A 22,268-nucleotide genomic window follows, 5' to 3' on the forward strand; every position below is an offset into this window, starting at 1 on the left:
GCTGGATTCGGCCCGTTTGAAATGAATAAAACTACTGACAAAAAAGACCGTACCCTTTTATGTAATGATGTTTACTTTGAATTTATATTAGTTCACACAAACACTCCACCCATGCTTTTGTTCCGGCCCTCCGGTCCAGTTTAAGAACCCATTGTGGCCCTCGAGTCAAAAAGTTTGCCCACCCCTGGGACTCTGGACTCTGGCGTCGGAGAGTCAGTGTGTGAATCTGCAACCTAGAGGAGCCAGTTCTGCTTTCTCAACCTCAGTTTCTGCATATGTAAGATGGGGAGAATAATAATTGTGGGGTATTGTGAAGATTAAGTAGATTCATATACGTACATGAAAAAGGTATGATTGTAGTACATACTAAATGATGCGATTGACTCATGATCTCAAATTTTATAACATATTTATTGTTTTGATCGACCAAGTACTACTAATAATTATAATGACAACTCAGACATCTTAGTTAACACTTAGAGCAAAATGGTCACAGAAAATTTTGGAAAAGAAATTCCTTTCTCTCTATATTTTTTATTTACAAGAGTATGATCAATAAAAAGCTTTTAAGCATAAAATATACATTAGGATGAAGTTCTTTTAGAGAAGTGAAAAAAATCATATTATTTTAAATTATAGGTATATGTAAAACCATATATATATTTAAAATTGTCAATATTTATAATACACTGGAAAATTACATTCTTTGCAACTATTTAATGAAAATTTTAGAGGTAAAACATTTTAGAGGTCACTTATGTGCTGAGGGGTATATAAATATGTATTTTTTAAATGTAGGTTTGTGCAAGCAAAAATGTTCAAAGACATTGGAATAAAACATTGACTTATAGGAGTAAAGATATAAGTGAAATTATAAAATTACCTTTATAATTTGTTCTCTGAGTACTAGGTATTAAAAATAATATCTCTGCACAGCCAGTGTTGCTTAGTGGTTGAGTTTCGACCTCTGAACCAGGAGGTCACTGTTCGATTCCCTGTTAGGGCACATGCCCAGGTTGTGGGCTCAATCCCCATTGTGAGGTGTGCAGGAGGCAGCTAATCAATGATTCTCTCTCATCACTGATATTTCTATCTCTCCCTCTTCATTCCTTTCTGAAATCAATAAAAAACATATATAAAAAAAATAGTAATATATTCTTTATCAAGTTATACAACTACACAAAATTCTAGATCTTGGGCTCCCCGGCAGAAGTCATTAGACTCTGTGTGGACTAGCTTGGCTGAATGCCTCGATGTTTCAGAGAGATTGTGTGTAGATCACAGTGTGTTCCCAAGCCAATTCGCAATGCCCGGGAGAGAGCCTTGCCCTTTGCTGGAGCTGGATTTGTTCTTTGTTCTGTCTGTGGAAGAGGCCCTTTTGGAGTGGACCCCGCCCTGACCCAGAAATGGGGAGGCTGTACTGCTGGGTGGATGCGCTCAGACAGTGGTTCTCAACCTTGGCTGCACATTAGAATCACCTGGGAATCTTTTTAAAATCCTGATTTCTGGGCCTCATCTTCCGGAAATTTTGTTTCTTTGTTATGGGGTGGGGCCACAACATTAGTAACAAAGAAACAGAATTTCCAGAGGATGAGGCCCGGAAATCAGGATTTTAAAAAGATTCCCAGGTGATTCTCATGTGCAGCCAAGGTTCAGAACCGCTGCTGTAATAGGTTTGCTTCCCACTGGACAAGGCAGCTGTTGCCGCTCCCAGGGAAGCAAGAGAGAATAAGTAGCTTCTGATGAGGAACATGCTAGAAACGGACTATTTTCTACATAAGTAAAAAAGAAGTGTGGGAGAAAATGCACATGCCCTTGGGTGTGTTTTGCTGCCAATTATATCCGTTAGAGACGCACAGTTTTAGTTTTCGTTCTTAATTCATGCCATGCCTCAAGATGAAACTTTGGATGCCATTTTCGTCCTGGGCAGGCTTCCTGTCAGCATCTCTATAGCTGTAACCATAATGAATATACAATTGTATGTGCTGGTTCTTACACTTAACGTTGTTTTCCAGACCTTGCCAAGGAAAGTAGTGCTTTTTAGAGGAGTGCTATGATAATAGCGTAGCCATATTTATACCAGCTGGCGCAGAATCTGAGGCGAGCTTGAGTTTTAGCTAATGTGAGTTGTGACGGCCTGTTCTCATGGCCTTTCGAGATCCAGGTACCAGCTTGTTGGAGACTTGGGTGGGAAAACGTAGCCTGCTCGGGGAGATTGGGGCCTTGGCATCATCTCCTAAAAGTTGTGGACCCTGCCTCAGCCAGTCTGGAGAAGCAGCATCGAGGGACATCCTGTGTTTACCAGCATTCAAGAGAGTCACCCAGCCCCACCCTGAGCCCTAACCCCGCTCCATATGTTCTCCTGCCTCAAGTCAGGAACTCCCAAGGGTTGCATCCTGCGGCCAAGTCAGGAGTGGCATACAGCCTACGCTGGTTGTTTAGAGTCTGTGTGATGTTTTTGTGGAATATTTCATAGAAGGGTCTAAATTGAACATGAAGACAGCTCTACTTAAAACAATGCGGGGCTGCCTGGCTGGCGTGGGTCAGTGGTTGAGCATTGACTCATAAACCAGGAGGTCATGGTTAGATTCCCAGTCAGGGTACATGCCCAAGTTGTGGGCTAGATCCCCAGTGTGGGGGGTGCAGGAGGCAGCTGATCAATGATTTTCTCTCAGCATTGATGTTTCTCTCTCTCTCTTCCTCTCTGAAAGCCATAAAAATAGACTTTAAAAAAGGTGAAGGGCTAATTCAGTAGTTTTTATTGGTAGTAATATAAATTAGTTTAATTGTTTTGGAGGAAAATACAGTAATATAGATCAACAGCCATATAAATAGCCATACTGTTTTTACTGATTCCTGACATTTTATTCTTAGGAAATAATCCATATTCTATATAAAGTATATGTATATTCCATACAAACAATTTATAGTAACTTAAAACTGGGAAATTATCTAAATGTTTAACAGTAGAATAATTGCAAAACTCATGATATATTAACTAGATGGAATATTATGTAATTGAAAATAAAGTTACAAGGATTATGCAAAATATAAAACAGTATATAAAGTGTCCCCAAAAATGTATATACACACTATGAATAATTATAAAGGCAGTGTTTATTAAAACATTTCATTTTCAAAATTGAACTATCAGCTGTTAAAATGTGTATACATTTTTGGGGACACTGTATATGAAATAATGTTAGACATAAGAGGAAAAATTAAATTATGTAGTCACTGTGTACATAACTATGAAAAGTAAGACGGTAGGTAGATATTTTTTAAAAAATGGGAAGAAATTAACCTTTAAGAAGAAGGGGGGGAAAAAGAGCTCAAGGATGACCTAATCTGAAGCAATTATGAAATTTATTATATTTGCTGGCCTGAAGGGCCAGGGGGCGAAAATAATCATGAGCCCAGAACTCAGCCTTTAAATCAGGGTTTAACAACCCCTGGGTTCATGTGGAAAGATGGTATTTCCTGCTACCAGTTTTCTTTTTTGATTTTAGATATTTTGGGGGGTCCTAGACCTTGTTGTCTAGAAAATAATGAACTAGATCCAAACTATAAAAATAAGTTCTTAAAATCTCAACAGAAGTTTCTACAGAGAAATGAAAAAAAAAAAGAAGAAAGAAAAAGATTTGTTCAGGAAATTGGATTAGAGGATACAGTTTTATCTTGACATATTAGGTTGCTTATATTTTTTAAAAATATGTTTTTTATTGATTTTTAGAGAGAGAGGAAGGGAGAGGGAAAAGGTAGAGAGAGATAGAAACATAAACATCAATAGGCTACTTCCTGCATGACTACTAGGGATTGAGCCCACAACCCAGGATGTGCCCTGACCAGGAATAGAACCAGCAACCTCTTAGTGCATGGGTCAGTGGTCAATCATTGAGCCACACTGGCTGGGCAGGTTGCTTACAATTTTAATAAAATATCTTTAAAATCAGAAACCGCCATTTTCCCCCATATATATCAGTTTATTCCTCCCTCTAATACTTACTTGCAAAATACCAGGATACAATCATTGTCTTTTAAAAATATCTATGATTACATTTTAATATAGAAAGTATGACTTCTTAATACTACAGCCTGTTAGTAGCATTTTTTTTGTTACCTAGTTTCAAATTATTAGCAGTCTAAAAAGTGGGAGAAATATCATAGCTAAATTTTTATAGGTCAGATCTTTACCTAACATTTTTTATTAGATGATGAATAACAGATTTTGTAAGAGGTTTATCACATCCTTAGAAATTTTCTTCATGGAGTCTCTTTTGAGAGATTATCTAAAGAGAAAAACTAAAGAAATCACTGGGAAATCTGCTTCTGGGAATAAAAGGAATCTTTTTATTATCAAAGTTGGGTTGGAAGCAAGAAGAAAATACATTCCTGAGGTGCTTTTATTAGAAATTTGCATGGATTATATATCTAAAGAGAAGCGTTGTGGTATTTTTAAAAATCATCTTGAAGATTCATCTGTACGCTTTTCAGTTGATTTAAAATTCTATTTGGCACCATTATCACAAGTAATTATACTAAGAAACTGCTACTTTATTTTGCGTTGCTCATAAAATATCTTCCTATGTGATAGTTGTCAGACATTGATATCTGGTTATCAATAAATTAGGCTGCTTTGTGTATTTGTTTTTGAAAATCCTTGAATATTCTGATTGCTGACTCATCACTCTGTTATACCCCAACATACCTAGCTCTAAAGTGGTGTAACTGTTTAGTACCTCAGAAATAGACTCCTAAGACAGAATTGTCACCATTATGTAACGTAGTGGAAGGAAAAAAATAATGCTTGGAAAGCACAAGCTCCAAATTGTTTTCCTTTAAGATGAAAATAGAATAAATGTAATGCCGGCACGTTGTTCCATGCTAAAGTAGTGCATTTGGTCTTAGCAGGCTTGGCACCCATAGGGAAACCCTAATTCTATTCTTGAATCTGGGCGTGTCTCAGCTCCCTCGTTTCTGAGTGTCATGACCTTGGATTAGTTACCTCTCTGAGCAACAAAGTGGGTAGAGGCTGGATGAAGGTCCTTCTGTCTGGCCTTCGTAACACTCAGGTTTGACTGGAGACGGAGAGCCCGAGTGTCCTCTGCTGACAGCACCGCCCATCAGGTATTTGTTTTAAATGCATGTTTCCACCAGAACAGAACATTTTAATAAAAACACTGATATGGAACATAACAAACAGAGACTTAGAGTTCTTTTTCTTCATTAAAATCTGTTTTATTTTTCTTTCTGCGATGCTATATAAAATCTCATCAATATACAGAATCATTCAGAGTCTCAGATTTTCTCATTTTCTCTGGATGAGAGCTTTGATTAGCTTTTTACAAGTTCTTAATTAGTAATTGGCTTGCTGTTTTGGTGGGGTGGTTTTTTTTTGATGTCTCTAATAAGTTTATATTCTATCAAAGGATTCTTTGAGGATGGTCTGAAATGTGCTACTCTGTGTTATGTTACAGAATATTATAATTCAATGTTCTTTATAAAATGCAACCAACAAGTGCTTTTAGGATTAAATGTTCATTTCTTCTTTTTGATGCTGGTGGCTGGGGTGGGTTGTTCAGTCTTATCATCATGCCTGACCTAGTTGTGCAGCCATTCCTGTTTAATTAATAGGCATTTGCATAAGCTCTTTTTCCCCCCCAGCAAGCTTTATACTGGTCTTGTTGGTTATCTCCTTTCACCCTCTGAAGGATCAGCGGTGCTATTTCCATTTTGCATATCAAAATACAGAGAGATTAAATTACGTACAACAAATTGATAACTGAGTAAGTTTGGGAACTCAGAGTTCTGGCATATTAATGGTGTTGCTTAAAGCTACAACCTATATAGACTCTATTAATATATACAAGCTCTGCTCTCTCCTCCAGGAGTTAGAAATGGGATTGCCAGCCGCCCAGGGAGGGAGCCCTTTGTAGATTTATGCAGGTGTGGGAGTATTCACTGCTCCACTCCCTCTGGGTCCATGAAAGCAAAGCTTTCTCCGCAGGAAGAAGGTGTCTAAGAACTATTGCTGTGATGTCTGTAATTTTTAATAAAAATTCTAGAAAGCCTGGTGGCTTCTGGATAGCATACAGTTTTAAAGAACTGTCCTGTTTCTTTTCATTTGAATTAACCTTCCCCCAAACCATTAGAATTTCATTTTTAATTAACTGGCCACAAAATGTCAACAGGTGCAGCTAGAACAAAGCATAGCTTCACTTGGCTCCCCTGCCCATCCAGAACTGAGGAGAAACTTGCTGACCTTTCTGAGCATTTGGGCAAAACTTTTGTGTCTTTTCCACACTGTTTTTTCTTAAATATTTTCTCACTGTCTTTGAATCTGTAACCTCACTCATTTATTAGGGATAGAAATCGGTACTTGGATATTTCTTCTTTCCACCTCTTTTCCCTGTTTTTGTCTCCCCAAAAGGTAGAGAATTATCTGTACTTAAAACCTTGCTTCTATGTCTTGGATAGGTGTTGATTATATCCAGGAGATACTTGGATCTTACAGAGATTGCCTCAATCATTTAACAACACCACCATTAACACAAAGAAAAATAAACATTTTTTCCTTCTCCAAATTTACCAAACTTCACAGTCTTATTTAAAAGATGGAATTCTGTGTGTGTCTCACCTATGAAACTTGGAGTATCCTCTTTCTGTTGTAAATCCTGCTGCCACTTTCTTCTCTTCCCTGAGTCCTGCCCAAGCTTTAAGGTCTGGGCCAGGTTAAATCCCATGTCCTCAGGAAGTCTTTGCTGCCCCCTCCTCCTGCCAGACAGAAGTGATCTCTCCTTTCTCTGAATTCCCATATTCCTGGATTTGTACCTTTTGAGTTGTCTGTTGTGTGTCCTAGTGATTCCTGTAACCCTTGAATTACAGATGCCCTGACAGAGCATGGGGAGAGATGGGGAGAGGGGATGAGATGTCCTATTTCATTTGACTCGGGTATATTTTTGGAGACTCAATGTCCCTCTCAGCTCATGAAAACATATACCCTGTGTACAGTCTGGTGTTTCTGACTGCAGGGATTCAACACAGCACTACAGAAATGGCCCAGGTACAACATGTATTAGATCTTTAGGGTGAAATAGTGGTTGAGTTTCAGGCATCAGGATCTCACTGTGAGTATTATTCTATGAGTGTTCTTTCCACCTCTGCATCTGGTTTTCCTGTAGTTTACTGGTGACTCCTCTCTGGCCTGACACTCACAGGCCTGTCTCAAACACCCTCCACCTTATAATGGAAAGTACTTCATTCTTTCCTTGTGCCACCACGATCCCTTCACTGTCTTCTCTCCAGTGTGAGCCTCCCATGCCTCCTCTCCAAATGACAAAGAAAAACCCCTCCCACGGAGGGCATCTCTCCTGCCAGCTTTTCTTGTTCTTGGTCACAAGCCCTCTTACTCACCCCATCCACCATCAGGGCAAGTAAAGTTGCTGTTCTCCCTAGGAAGCTGCTTTTCCATTCTCTTTGGAAATCCTACGGGAAAGGAAGTTAGTGGTGACAAACTTACTTGACCTTTGGAACTCTCTGCCTTAGAGATGCAACCCAAGACTTCCAGTACTGGGAGTGCAACTGGACTATAAACCCCAGGAGTTGAGGTGATGGGATGCAGTTTTTATATCTTTCTAGTACAGAAAACTAAATTTTTGCTGTTGCTCAATGATTTAGTGTTTACCTATGAACCCAGGAGGTCATGGTTCGATTCCATTCAGAGCACATGTCATTCAATGTCAGGAGACAGCCATTCAGTGATTCTCTCTCATCATTGATGTTTCTCTCTCACTCTCTCTCTCTCTCTCTCCAGTCCTCTCTGAAATCAATTAAAAAATAAATTGCAAATAAATAAATCAATTAAAAAAATAAATTGTAAATTCCATAAGAGCAGTCTTTGCTTCTGTCTTGAGTGTGCTTCTAGTATATCACCAATGCTTAGAACAGTGCCTGACACATAGAGCTTGCTCCCTAAGTATTTGTTGAATAAATGAATGGGTGGGTGGATGGATAGGTGGATGAATGCAGTAAAAAGTACATGAGCCTGGCTGGCATGGCTCAGTGGTTGAGCATCAACCTATGAAACCAGATGTCACAGTTTAGTTCCCCATCAGGGCACATGCCCAGGCCAGTGTGGGGCGAGCAGGAGGCAGCCTATCAGTGATTCTCTCATCATTGATGTTTCTATCTCTCTCTCCCTTCCTCTCTGAAATCAATAAAATATATATATATATATATATTTTGTTTAAAGTACATGAAGTGATAAAGGAGTGAGCTAAGTAGAAAGGCATGAGTATATTATATATTTTAGTACTTTACTTGCTACTTAGTGGGGCACTGTGGCATGGCAGAGTGTAGGCTAATTCAGAATTAAAATATGCATCTTGGTGTATCGATTTATTTAGTGATAATTTAGGATATTATTTTATGTGAAAACCAATAGATTTTAGAATATATGCATAGTTGACATAAGTTTTTATGTGGAGACTTATTCCTAACCATGCTTTCAAACCCTCTCCTTTGCTCTTAGATCCAATTTGGAAGAAGTATTTGCAAAACAAGTACTGAAGTTTTTATCTTATCTGGGGACACCTATAAATGTACAGGAAGTATTGTCCTTTGTTTTGTGACAAAGAGAAAGGATGCTTCTGTCCCTTTCATGTCCCCACAGCAGCATAGGGAACTACTGGTGCTTTCTGCACAAATATTCCCCTTTATGGAACAGGCTGCATGTGCCAATAACAGTTTACTTTGGCACAGTAGGACGTCTTTGTCTATGCAGTAATTCCACAAATATTTATTGAGTGCTACTAAATGAAAGGTGGTCCTGGATGCTGAGACTAAAATAGTAATCAGAATACCTCCTCTGCCCTCAAGGACTTACAGTATGGGAGAGGAAGACTCCTGTAAACAGTCAAGTACCTATGCAGAACAGTGTGGAATTAAGCAGAAGGTTTAAGCATGGGGTGCAGTGGGAGCACAGAGGGGGGGGCACCTGATGCAGGATTGGGGGTAGAAGAAAGCTAAGATCTAGTGTTCACCTCACAACATATATAGTTATCACAATATTGCTGACTGTGTTCCATATGCTATACTTTACATCCCAATTACTATTTTGTAACTGCCCATTTGATACAAGACTTATTGAGGGATCATTTTGTAAGTTATGTAAATGTCTAACCACTATCCTGTATTCCTGAAATTAATATTGAATATCAACTATAATTGAAAAATAAATAAAACGTTTTTACAATAAAAAAGCTGAGATCATGGGAGAGAAATGGGCATTAGTTGGTAAGGAAGGGTGGGAGGGTTTTGTAGGCAGAGGGAATCACATGTACAAAGGCCTGCACGTAAGAAAAAGCAGTGTGTTTGGAGAACAGCAAATAATGATTAATGGTAAACTGTGCATACATATAGTAAATACTAGTATTCTAATTCTGAATAGGATTTTTAAACATAAAAGTGATAAAATAAATTTAAAAGAAGAAAAAGTATAGGTTTGATTATCAATTATGATATTCCACATCTAAATTATCATGAACAAATTTAAAGACAAATGAAAATCTGGAAATAAAAAATATTTTTATTATTTCAGCAACTTTTATGAGAGCAGGGGTTATCTGTTTATGTGCCACTATATACTAACATTTGACCCAGTGCATGGCTCACAATATGGTTGAATGAATGAAAAGAATCAGTATCCTCAAAAGGTCCTAAAGAGCTAATATAAATCAATACGAAAAACCCTGAAGTCAAGAAAACATGAAAGACATTTCACCTTGGAGTCATCCTTAGCTCTCTTTTATTTTATTTTTTCCCCATGCAGCATATCAAATTCCTTAGCAAATCTTGTTAGTTCTACTTTCATAATAAGAAGATACCTGACCATTCTCCCCCTACCACACTAGCACCTAGTACAAGGCACCATCATATGTTGTCTGGGCTACTGCAGTGCTACCTAGCTGCTCTTCCTGCATCCCCTCTTGCCATTTTACAATATCAAAAGTAATATTTTCAAATGTGGATCAGAACATGTCACTTCATAGTTCAGAATTTTCCAAAGTCTCTCTATCACTCAATCCCCTTTCATTTCACTGGACTTCACTGGTCTTGCTGTTCTGTGAGCACTTCAAGGACTTTCCCGCACTAGGGCAGTAAGGTCTTAGCACGTCGCATTCCCTAACAGAAAAATACTCATTTCCCAAAGAGTTACATGGTGCTCTTCACTTGGTCAACTTGCTCTCTGCTCAAATGTTACCTCTGCAAAGAGGCCTTTACCTAAAATAGTGCTAGCCATCATTCTCTATATATTTAAAATTTGTTCTCTTTCTTCCATATGAACTTCTCAGCCTTACTCTGTATAAACATATTTTAAAAAGTACAGATTGCCTGGCCAGCATGACTCAGTGGTTGAGTGTCGACCTATGAACCAGAAGGTCATGGTTCAATTCCCGGTCAGGACACATGCCTGGGTTGTGGGCTTAATCGCCAATGTGGGGTATGCAGGAAGCAGCTGATCAATGATTCTCTCTCGTCGCTGATGTTTCGCTCTCTCCTTCTCCCTTCTTCTCTGAAAGCAATAAAAAAATATATATATTTTAAAAGGCCATATAACTTGTAGATTAAACACAAGTCTCTTTCATGTAAATATGGAATTGGAGGGAGAACCAAGATGGCGGCATAGGTTAACGCCGGAGTTTGCTGCCTTGAACAACTACTTCAAAAGTGAAACTAAAAAACGGAACGGACCTCACCCAGAACCACAGGAACGCTGGCTGAGTGGAAGTCCTACAACTAGGAGGAAAGAGAAACACATGCGGACACTCAGAGGAGGCACAGTGCTGAAGTCAAATTCTGAGGTGCGGAGTGCTTGGAGCGGGCTGGCGGCGGAGGGCGCTGTTGGTGTTTTCAATTGGGAGGGAGTCGCAGACTCTGAGCTCCAGATACAGGCGAGTCCTTAGGGACCCAGACTCAAACGGGAGAAGCAGGACTGTCTGGCTTTGGTCAGAGCGAGTGCAGCTTTCTCTCCGAGGTGTGCAGCAGGTGCTGGGACTCAGAGAGGCAGAGCCCCTGGGGACAGGACTGAGAGCCGCCATAACTGCTCTCTCCGGCCCACCCTGTTGATCCTCTGCGACCCGCCCCGCCCAAACCCTGCACAGAGGCATTTGCCGGATAGCCTCAGGCAAAGGCTAGATTAGCACCTCCCTAGAGGACAGAAGTTCTCTCACTGCAGACACAGCTGATTCTCATAGCCACTTGGCCTGGAGGTCAAACCCTCCCTGGTATTAGCTACAACAATCAAGGTTTAACTATAAGACTGCGCACAAAGACCACTAGGGGGTGCACCAAGGAAGCATAACAAAATGCGGAGACAAAGAAACAGGACAAAATTGTCAATGGAAGATATAGAGTTCAGAACCACACTTTTAAGGTCTCTCAAGAACTGCTTAGAAGCCGCCGATAAACTTAATGAGATCTACAAAAAAACTAATGAGACCCTCGATGTTATATTGGGGAACCAACTAGAAATTAAGCATACACAGACTGAAATAACGAATATTATACAGACTCCCGACAGCAGACCAGAGGAGTGCAAGAATCAAGTCAATGATTTGAAATGCGAGGAAGCAAAAAACACCCAACCGGAAAAGCAAAATGAAAAAAGAATCCAAAAATGCGAGGATAGTGTAAGGAGCCTCTGAGACAGCTTCAAGCGTACCAACATCAGAATTATAGGGGTGCCAGAAGATGAGAGAGAGCAAGATATTGAAAACCTATTTGAAGAATTAATGACAGAAAACTTCCCCCACCTGGTGAAAGAAATGGACTTACAGGTCCAAGAAGCGCGGAGAACCCCAAACAAAAGGAATCCAAAGAGGACCACACCAAGACACATCATAATTAAAATGCCAAGAGCAAAAGATAAAGAGAGAATCTTAAAAACAGCAAGAGAAAGAAACTCAGTTACCTACAAGGGAATACCCATACGACTGTCAGCTGATTTCTCAACAAAAACTTTGCAGGCCAGAAGGGAGTGGCAAGAAATATTCAAAGTGATGAATACCAAGAACCTACAACCAAGATTACTTTATCCAGCAAAGCTATCATTCAGAATTGAAGGTCAGATAAAGAGCTTCACAGATAAGGAAAAGCTAAAGGAGTTCATCACCACCAAACCAGGATTATATGAAATGCTGAAAGGTATCCTTTAAGAAGAGGAAGAGGAAGAGGAAGAAAAAGGTAAAGATACAAATTATGAACAACAAATATGCATCTATCAACAAGTGAATCTAAGAATCAAGTGAATAAATAATCTGATGAACAGAATGAACTGTTGATTATAATAGAATCAGGGACATAGAAAGGGAATGGACTGACTATTCTTGGGGGGGAAAGGGGTGTGGGAGATGCGGGAAGAGACTGGATAAAAATCGTGCACCTATGGATGAGGACAGTGGGTGGGGAGTGAGGGCGGAGGGTGGGGCAGGAACTGGGAGGAGGGGAGTTATGGGGGGGAAAAAAGAGGAACAAATGTAATAATCTGAACAATAAAGATTTAATTAAAAAAATATGTGGAATTGGAATAATTACTGTATTTAAGTACTAGTAGTTGGTCACAATAAAAAAGTACAGAATAATAAGCTGTTAAGTATGAAGGCCAACAGATATACCAAATTGAGGTATCAGATCCTCATAGTCATATATTTTTGGTGCAAAAATATAAAATAAATATGTTGAATATATTTTTTGAAATTGGAAGAAAATACTGAGAGTATGATATAGGAAGAAGATACTATAATAATGATCAGGCAAATTTAAGGAATAATCAAATAGAATTTTTAGAAAGAAAAGTATATAATTAGAAGGCCTACACTAAAAAGCAGATAAAGTTAAAGAAAGAATTGATGTATTAATAGTAGAATATGAAGAATTTATATACATTGTAGCAAAAACTGAGAAAAAGATGGTCAATATAACAGGTCCAGAGATACAAGGGAGAGAAAAGGACAAACACATGTCTAATAGAAATTCTAGAAGAAGAAACTGAAGGATACTGATATTTAGATTCAAAAAGCTCAATAAATCCCAAGTAAGATAAATTAAAAGAAATCCACACCTAGACACATGATAGCGAAGCACCAAAGAGAAAGAGAGCTGAAAAGAAATGGCAATTATACTGACTTCCACACAGAAAAATGCAAGATAGGAGAAAATGAGCTAATAAAGTGCTGAGAAAACATAATTGTAACCTAATATTTTATATCTACAACACGTATTTTTCAAAAATGAGGGCCAGATAAAGCATTCATTACATGGGACTATTTACTAGTACTACCTAGAGATCTTTAGTAAGTATCTATAGGTAGTAAACAATAAGAAAATGATCCAAGAATAAATATCTGATAACAGGAAAAAATGATAAGCAAAGAGAATAGTAGGGGCCCTGGCCAGGTGGCTCAGTTCATTGGAGCATCATCCCATACACTGAAAGGTTGCAGGCTTGATTCCCAGTCAGGGCACATACCTAGCTTGTAGGTTTGATGATTCCCAGTTGGGGCACATATGAGAGGCAACCAATAGATGTTTCTCTCTCCCTCTCTCTCTCCCTAAAATCATTAAAAAAAATATTCTCGGGTGAGTATTAAAAAAAAAAAAGAATTGTAAAGTGTGAGTAGATCTCAACACACATTTGGGTTACAAAGTACTGATAATATCTAATTTATGGGGTTAAAAAACAAAAGATACAATTGAAATACTGAACAACAGTAGTACAGAAATCAGGAAGGGGTGATCAGAGTTAAACATCCTAAGGTACTTGTTTAGGAAAAAGGCAAAGATATTGAATAATATCTTTGTGAATTTTATTGAGTGAAACATTTACTTAAAATTTGTGGGATAACCACTACAAGTTTAGAAATACAATATGTATTTTTCAAATTAATTAAAAGAGAAAAAGCAATGGGGGGGGGGGGAACAGAGCCCACACTCAACCAATCCAAAAGAAGGCAACAGAGGAGGGAAAAAAGAAACCAAAAAACATTAAAACATTAAAAGTAGAATGAGTAAAAAGTCTAAAATAGGATGGGAGAAATGAAATCAGATCACAGAGCCTGTAAATGAACTAAACACTTCATTTAAGAGACAGATTATAAAGGTGGATTTCTTTAATAAAATCCAACTATGTTCTTTTTACATGAAATACCTCAAACACAAGGACATGGAAATATTGAAAGGTAAATAGTGTTTTAAATGTATAAGGTAAATAGAAACGGGTATGGCTATACTAATATCAGATAAAAGTCCTTTGTTGGCAGGAAGTCTAATCAGAGATGTGTGATTATTTCATACTAAAGCTTCATTCTCTAGGAAGATATAGTTCTATGAGTTTAGATAAAAGCTTCAGGACCTATAAAGCAAAATTTTACAAACTACAAGCAAAAATGGACAAATCAACTTCTCTTAGAAATTGGTAAATCAAGCTGATAAGGATATAGAAGATGTGGACAACACAGTTACCGTACTTGATCTAGTAATACATGGACAGCATTGTAGCCAACAACTTGAATTGACACTAACTCTGGTCAGTGGGGTGAGGGGGTGCAACGTAAGGGTGTGGACTTGCTTTGCTCCTCATTACAGGATAATTTTAAGCATAATCTCTTTGAACCTGTTCTCCAAAGTGGCAATAATAAAGCCTTCATCAAAGAATTATTTAGATAGGTGACCTCGTACAAAGTACTTAGCACAGTGCCTCGTACTGTGGGTGCTCAACAGCCATTTTCCTTTCCCTGCTTGAGGGAGAGACCCTCCCTATAGCTAAGGAATGTGCCCAGAGTGGAAAGCAAATTTGATCAGTTTGGAATGTGAAACTGGATGAAAGCTTAGTACATGAAATTATATTTGTGCCCTCCTGGAGAGCCGAGAATATTAAGATACGAACCAAGTAACTCATATTTAATAGATGTAAGAATGAAGGTGCAGTATTATCATTTCCTTGTGATAGTCATATCTAAGAGTTCTGAAACCAATTCCCAAAATTCATGTCAGACTTATTTTATGAGACATTTAACCATTGCTAAATTAAATTTCATAAGAGAATGTGTCTATATAACTTCTCTGGAGTTAGAGATAGAAATCTGACCCATCATTTCTATTTTCACGGAAAACCATTTAGCAGAACTTTGTTCCAGTAGAAGTGTTTATTGAGTTGTAAGCCTAACACAGTTCATTGGCTGCATGTATTTCCACACTGACATTTTTCTCAGCGCAGATTTGCATCAGTTCATTAGTACTGACAGCAGATGGTAGCACTTTCACACAAATTTACCTTCCGAATTGATCTAAGAAATGTCACTAAAAAGATCCTGACAGTTTTGATGTTCTTCCATTTCTGAAAATGGTATGTTAAATAAATAAGGTGTAGCATTTTAGGTTTTTTTTTTTTTTTTTTTTTTAACTCCAGCACATAATTCCTAAACCAACTAAAGACAGCTTTCATCTCTGATTCTGGCTGTTTGAGGGAGAAAGTAGAAAATACAGATAACCTTGCCTGATAGCATAAGACTTAATAAATCTCCATGGCAGAAAAGTGGCTTTTGGAGAATATTATCCAGATTGATTGTCTATACTGATCAGATGCTTCAAATTATTTTAAAATTATCTATCTTACTTTGAATACAAATTGTTTGGCTTGCAGGATCAGCTGATTGAAAGTGACTGAAAAAATAGTATTGGCTCAGGTTGCAAAGCTAATTCTGTCACTGCTGCAGCATTAAGATACCCATACTAGTAAGCACATTTTAAAATTACATATCCTTTGTCTTTAGTTAGGGTTAAATCTTTATATCATTACAAGACAAGAAGACTTAATATTTGATAAATGATGAATGAGGGAGTATATGAATTCTAATCACACCAGGAAAATGTTATATTTTCTTCATTATGTAACCATTATTATATTCTTAATAGCTCAAGGCCTATGTTTAGTAATCTTACACATTTGGAAACAGGATTTCTTTTGAGTATTTTAAAAATCACCTTCTAGCTGTATTTGAATACTGACTAGTTCATGATTTGGTTAATTTGCCACAACTAAGAAAAGCTGATACACTTGAGAAAGCATTGAATGTTGACTGCATACAGTTTAACCATGCCATTAATTATGGATGCTTTTGACATATTGCTAGAAAAGTGGTCATGATTAACAACATACTTAAAGGATTTATTTAACAACAAGAAGGAGCTTTTGGGTTCCAATTCTCTTAAAACAGCATCCTTACTAAGATTCTAACAATAGGAACACAAGTTAATACTGACTTAAATTAGCTAAAATATAGCAACTCTGTTCAATATATTTCCATCACTCCATCCTTTTTGCTATTGCTGTCATGTATCTTAGCTAATAAAAGAGAAACATGCAAATTGGCCATACCTTCACTATACTCACAAGCCACGCCCACCAGCCAATCAGAGTGACTATATGCAAATTAACCCAACCAAGATGGCAGCCGTCAGCCGTGGAGCTGAAGCAGGCAGGAGTCTTGGTTGCCCCGGCGATGGAGGAAGCCAAGCTTCCCACCTGCCCTGGCCGGGTGTCAGCTCCACTCAAGGCAACAAAGTTTCAATTATAGAAGATAAATAAATCCCAGATACCTGCTTCCAGCTAGCCTCCACTGGAAGCTTGGATGGCTGGGGGCTTGGCCAGCCTGCAAACAGCCATCAGCCACTCACCTAGGCTGGCCAGGAACCCCAGGGGGGACCCCCACCCTGAAAGGCCTGTGGCCAGCATGCAAACAGCCATCAGCCCCTCACCCAGACTGGCCAGGCACCCCAGGAGGGACCCCCACCCTGAAGGAGCTGTGGCCAGCCTGCAAACAGCCATCAGCCCCTCACCCAGACTGGCCAGGCACCCCAGCAGGATCCCCCACCCTGAAGGGGGTATGGCCAGCCTGAAAACGACCCTCAGTCCCTCACCCCAGCTGGCTAGGCACCCCAATGGGGACCCCCACACTGAAGGGGCTGTGGCCAGCCTGAAAACAGACATCAGCCCCTCACCCAGGCTGGCCAGGCACCCCAGCGGGGCCCCCACCCTGAAGGGGTTGTGGCCAGCCTGCAAACAGCCATTATCCCCTCACTCAGGCTGGCCAGGCACCCCAGAGGGACTCCCACCCTGATCCGGGACACCCTTCAGGGCAAACCAGCCGGCCCCCACACATGCACCAGGCCTCTATCCTATATAATAAAAGGGTAATATGCAAATTGACCCTAACAGCAGAACAGCTGGGAATGACTGGTCACTATGACACACACTGACCACCAGGGGGCAGACGCTCAATGCAGGAGATGCCCCCTGGTGGTCAGTGAGCTCCCACAGGGGTAGTTCTGCTCAGCCACAAACCAGGCTGATGGCTGCCAGTACGGCAGTGGTGGTGGGAGCCTCTCCCGCCTCCTCAGCAGCGCTAAGGATGTCCGACTGCAGCTTAGGCCTGCTCCCCCTGGCAAGTGGACATCCCCCGAGGGTTCCCGGGCTGCCAGAAGGATGTCTGACTGCCAGCTTAGGCCCAATCCAACAGGGAACGGGCCTAAACCAGCAGGTTGTCATCCCCTGAGGGGTCCCAGAGAGGGCACAGGCCAGGCTGAGGGACCCACCCGAGTGCACAAATTTTTGTGCACCAGGCCTCTAGTAATATATGTATGTATATATGTATGTATGTATGTATATATGTATGTATATATGTATATATATAGTATTATATTATAAATATATATATATTTATATATATAATATATATATTATAAACCCAACACTACAGTATTGTAATTTTTGTTTATATAATCTTATGTCTATTCAAGTAAATAAGAGAAGAAAAATTACTTAATTTTCTGTATTTACCAATTATGATGCTTTTTATTTTTTTCCTGTGAATTTGAGTTACCTTCTGGTATTGTTGCCTGAAGGACTTCCTCTAGTATATCTTATAAGGGAGCTCTAATAGCAAGGAATTCTCAGTCTGTTTCCCTGGGCAAGTATTTAAATTACCTTTATTTTTTGAGGGATGGTTTTGCTGGATAAAGAATTCTTGGTTGACATCTCTAGGTTTTTTGTTTGTTTTTTCACTCTAACTTTGAATAGGCCCTTCTGTTGCCCTCTGAACTGATGAGAAGCTAGTCATTATTGCACTATTTCTCTTTATGTGTTGAGTCCTTTCCCTCTTGGTGCTTTTAAGATTTTTCTTCTATCTTTGGCTTTCAGCCTTTAGACTATAATGTATTTACCTGTGGCTTTCTTTATGTTTCTACTTAGTGTTTGTTGCACTTCTTATATCTGTAGATTAAGTTTTTTAATCAAAGTTTAGAAGTTTTAAGTTAGTATTTTTTTCAAATATTTTGCCTGCTCCTTTCTGTCTCTCCTCTTGTCCCAGACTCCTATTACATGTATGGTGGTATGATTGGTATTGTCCAAGGGATGCTGTTCATTTTATATTTTTATTTTTATTTTTTCTTCCATTCTGATTGAATAATTTACATTAATATATCTTCAAATTCACTAAGTCTTTTTACTGCCATCTCATATCTATTATTGAACCTATGTAGTGAATTTTTTTATTTCTGTGTTGTACTTTTCAAATCTAGATTTTTCATTTGGTTCTTTTCATAGTTTGTATTCATTAATTGATTATCATTGTCATAATTTTTACCTTTTAACTCTTTAAACAGTTTCTTTAGTTTTTCAAACATAGTTATAGTAGCTGTTTTGAATTCTTTGTAATGCAATATCTGGGCCCACTCAGAGTTATTATTATTATTATTATTATTATTATTATTATTATTATTTTATGTATTGGTTTTGGTAAACAGGTTAGTGGTTAGACAATTATATACTTTACATAGTGTTCCCATTGATATTTCCAGGAGCCCAACTGGCACTACACATAGTTATCACAATATTATTGACTTATTTCCTATGCTTTACTTACTTCCCTCTGACTATTTTATACCTACCAATTTTATTAATGGATTTTTTCTTTGGTATGCTTCACACTTTCTGTTTCTTTGCATGTCTCAAATTTCATTGAAAGCTAGACATTTTAGATATTATACTGTAGCAATTCTGGATTCCAAAGTTTTCCCCTGAAGGTTGGATTTTAGTTTTTGTTATTATTGTTTTTGTTTGTTTTAGTAACTTTTCTAGGATTTATCTGTAGAACTTGCCTCTCTGTAACTGTAGTCATTGATGTTTTTGCTATTTTATTTTTTATTCTTATTTCCTGGCTTCCTTGGGGTCACCCAGCTATGTCAATATAGCTTGCTGGTTAGCCAGGGATTGGACAGACTGTGCCCAGGTACCTGTAGCCTGTAAGTCTTCTATCCTTTGCCGATGGATGTGTGTGGGAGTTGGGAGCATGCTTAGATTTCAGTTAATGTTCAAGTTCGTGTCAGCTTTTACTTTGCATCAGGCCTTCTCATATCTCCCCTGCACATGTGTGTAGTTACCCACCAGCCAGGGACGTCTAGCGAACTTGCCTAGTCCTTCTACGAACTGTCTCCTCTCCAGAATCTCCCCATTAAATTTCTGGCTGGTCTGCTGCTTGCCTCAACTGGGATCACAACATCTGGCTAGCAGAGCTGTGGGTTTAATTTTCTTTTCATTTAGTACCATTTTTGCGATTTATATTGCCGGTGTCACTGAGCAGTGTTTGCTGTCTGTTGCAAATTGGGTCAGCCCTGCTGGCAGCACAGCCACTGGTTCTTATGGCCAGCTCCTTTCTGGTAAAACTTATTATTGATACAGTGGGTGGAGGTGGAAGGGGACATGGAGGTATTTCTAGGCCAGAAGGCTGCAGGCTCTCTCTCTGTGCTAGCAGCTTTTTATGAATTAAACATATTTCAAATTTTTTATTTGCCTTTGGTTGATTTTCACAGCCTGGAATGTAAAACAAACCTTTTATTTTAAAGGAGTAAACCAGATCATGTATTTTAACTTTTTCAAAGTAACTCACACTGGCCATCCTGGACCCACTCTCATTCTTACAGGAGCATCCCATACTTGGGCAACCCTTTTTTGTACTCCATCCCTGCAAGACGAATGAATTTATGACTCCCGTCTTAAAGAATTCTCGAAAAATCAATAGGTAAGAAACACCATCAAGATACATTGGCGTTAACTCTTATTTTAAAAGTGTAAATCTTTTTATGTGACTCTGGAAGCTAAGCTAAAAAAGAAATATTCTTTGTAATAATAATAATGGCTAACATTTATTGATTTTTACTGTGTGCTAGGCACTGTTCTATTCCAGATATATTAATGCATTGGATTTTTATAACGCCCCTATGAGCCAAGTTCTATTATTTTATGCAGTTTGCAGAGGAAGAAGCTAAAGCATAGAAGGGTTAAATGATTTGGCCAAGGTCAGAAAGCTAGTTAAGTGGTGGAACTGGGATTTGAAAATTGAAAAACCAGGCATTTTGCCTTAGAGCCCTGCTCTTCATCACTGCACTCTACTACCTTAGCAAATGCTATAAATTTTAGGTGTAAAATTGGAATCATCAAGGGGACTCTGGAGTCCCAGTGCCTTCAACCTTCTTAGTGAGGGATCCTTACACTATTTTTGGAGCTTGAGTCCTTGTCAAACAATGGGGCAAGCTTTGGAAATGCTGGGGTTTCAAGTGGTGGGAATGCATCTTTGAAGAAAGCCTTGTTTCTTTTATTTTCAATAACTGATTTTCTATCATTCGTCCAAACTACAATGGAAGTACATGGACTTGCCTGTGTTTTCACTTGTTTCCCAGGAATGTCAACTACATCACGTCTTGGCTGAGCATTGTTGGGCCAGTTGTTGGGCTGAATCTACCTCTGAGTTATGCCAGAGCAGCCTCTCAAAATGAATGAAATGTCGACTGGCAAGGTAAAAAGCAAAGCCTGGACTGAGTGTTTGCTGTTACAAAGACCCTGGTGTCCCTGTTGCATGTAGATACGTTGTCCCCTGCTGGCCCCACCATATATGAAGTTTACTTTCATATTTCATAGGATGATCACTGACTTGTTTCTTAAAACTTTCCAACCAACTAGCACCCAATCATCTAGGAAGCATTTTACTACTTCGTGACACTCATACAACAAAAGACTGAGTGGTTTTATTTTAGAATTGATATTCTTGAAATAAGTCTTTACTGCTCAGCTAACCTTTTATTCTCTTGGCTCTTGTTTTGTTCTTGTTCTTCAGATTCTTCTGTTGAGCCGAAGAGCTTAGAAATTGCAGCATGACGAATGCTGGAAGTTTATGGCTGACCCTGGTTTTAATGGGACCAATGCCATGAGTTTTCAGCTCACCAAGATTTTAACATGGATTATTTTTTTCCCTTGGAAGCAAGTGTCTGCAGCAACTGATATACCGTATATTTAAAAGAAACACCCAAAGACAAAAATCAATATAAATAGCAAAAAATGAATCCAACTCAATAATAGAAATGCTGACATCATTCAGGCATTTTCAAGTCATTCTTTCATGCCTGAGACTTGTTTTCTTCACCTTTAGTATGAGAATAACAAGCTACCTCAATAGGGTTGTGTGAGAGCCACGTGAGATCATTAATAAATGGAAAAATATTGTAAAGCAAATATTTATTATTTATTATATTATATTCACCTTTCTTATATTTGATTGTTATTCACCCAGTCTGTCAGTAAGTTTACTAGCCAGTAAGGTATGAAGATGAACCTAATCTGGAAGAATCTTTGGTTGGGAGCTGCTTGTTTTGTAACTAAGAGAAAAGTGTAATTGGCTCTTTAGAGCATCTAGTTTAGTGCCTGTTGCTGAGGGACGCACTTTAGAATCACCGAAGCAGTTTTACAAGTACAAATGCTGGCTGCCACCATCTGAAACAGCCTCTCTGGGCGATTCTGATGCACAGACTTTGGGGAACCGCTGATGTGGATGTGTGGCATTTATCTGTATTGTTTTGGTCTTCTGGAAGGCCGCCTCTGATTCTGTGCATAGCTCCAGCAAGCTGGACTGACTTGCTAGCATGTGTCTGGGTATTGCCCCGAGAGACTTCCCGGTAGTAAGGAAGGCCAGGAGGCAGTTGTTCACAAGGAGGCCCTCTGGGTGAGCGGTTAGGGTGCGGGGTGAATGGAAGAGAACTGTGACAGTTCCTCCAGTCTGTAGGTTAAGGGCTGAACTCTCACAGAGGGAGTGGGAGTAGAGAAAGGGTTAATTCGAACTGCTAGGAAAGCTAAAAGTAAATTTTAAAATGCTGATCTGCAC

The 22,268-nt window shown here is 38.9% G+C and overlaps 1 protein-coding gene across 10 annotated transcripts in view; it reads left to right on the top strand.

Moving 5' to 3' along the window:
* Positions 1–21,622, top strand: part of ATG10 (autophagy related 10) — a 204,946-nt gene extending 183,324 nt beyond the window's left edge. For 2 of the 10 annotated variants that reach the window (XM_036309767.1, XM_036309766.1), the window contains one exon: positions 8,531–9,234. In XM_036309767.1, the coding sequence (XP_036165660.1) occupies positions 8,531–8,785 (255 nt within the window). In that variant the 3' untranslated portion in view covers positions 8,786–9,234. Of the gene's footprint in view, positions 1–8,530; positions 9,236–20,037; positions 20,136–20,757; positions 20,910–21,227 lie in introns of those variants that run through there. The other 8 variants (XM_036309758.1, XM_036309759.1, XM_036309761.1 and 5 more) reach the window with 7 other exon arrangements.
* Positions 21,623–22,268: the final 646 nt, after the last annotated feature.

Source organism: Myotis myotis, unplaced genomic scaffold (assembly GCF_014108235.1).
Source record: "Myotis myotis isolate mMyoMyo1 unplaced genomic scaffold, mMyoMyo1.p scaffold_m19_p_5, whole genome shotgun sequence".
NCBI classification, from domain to species: Eukaryota; Metazoa; Chordata; class Mammalia; order Chiroptera; family Vespertilionidae; genus Myotis; species Myotis myotis.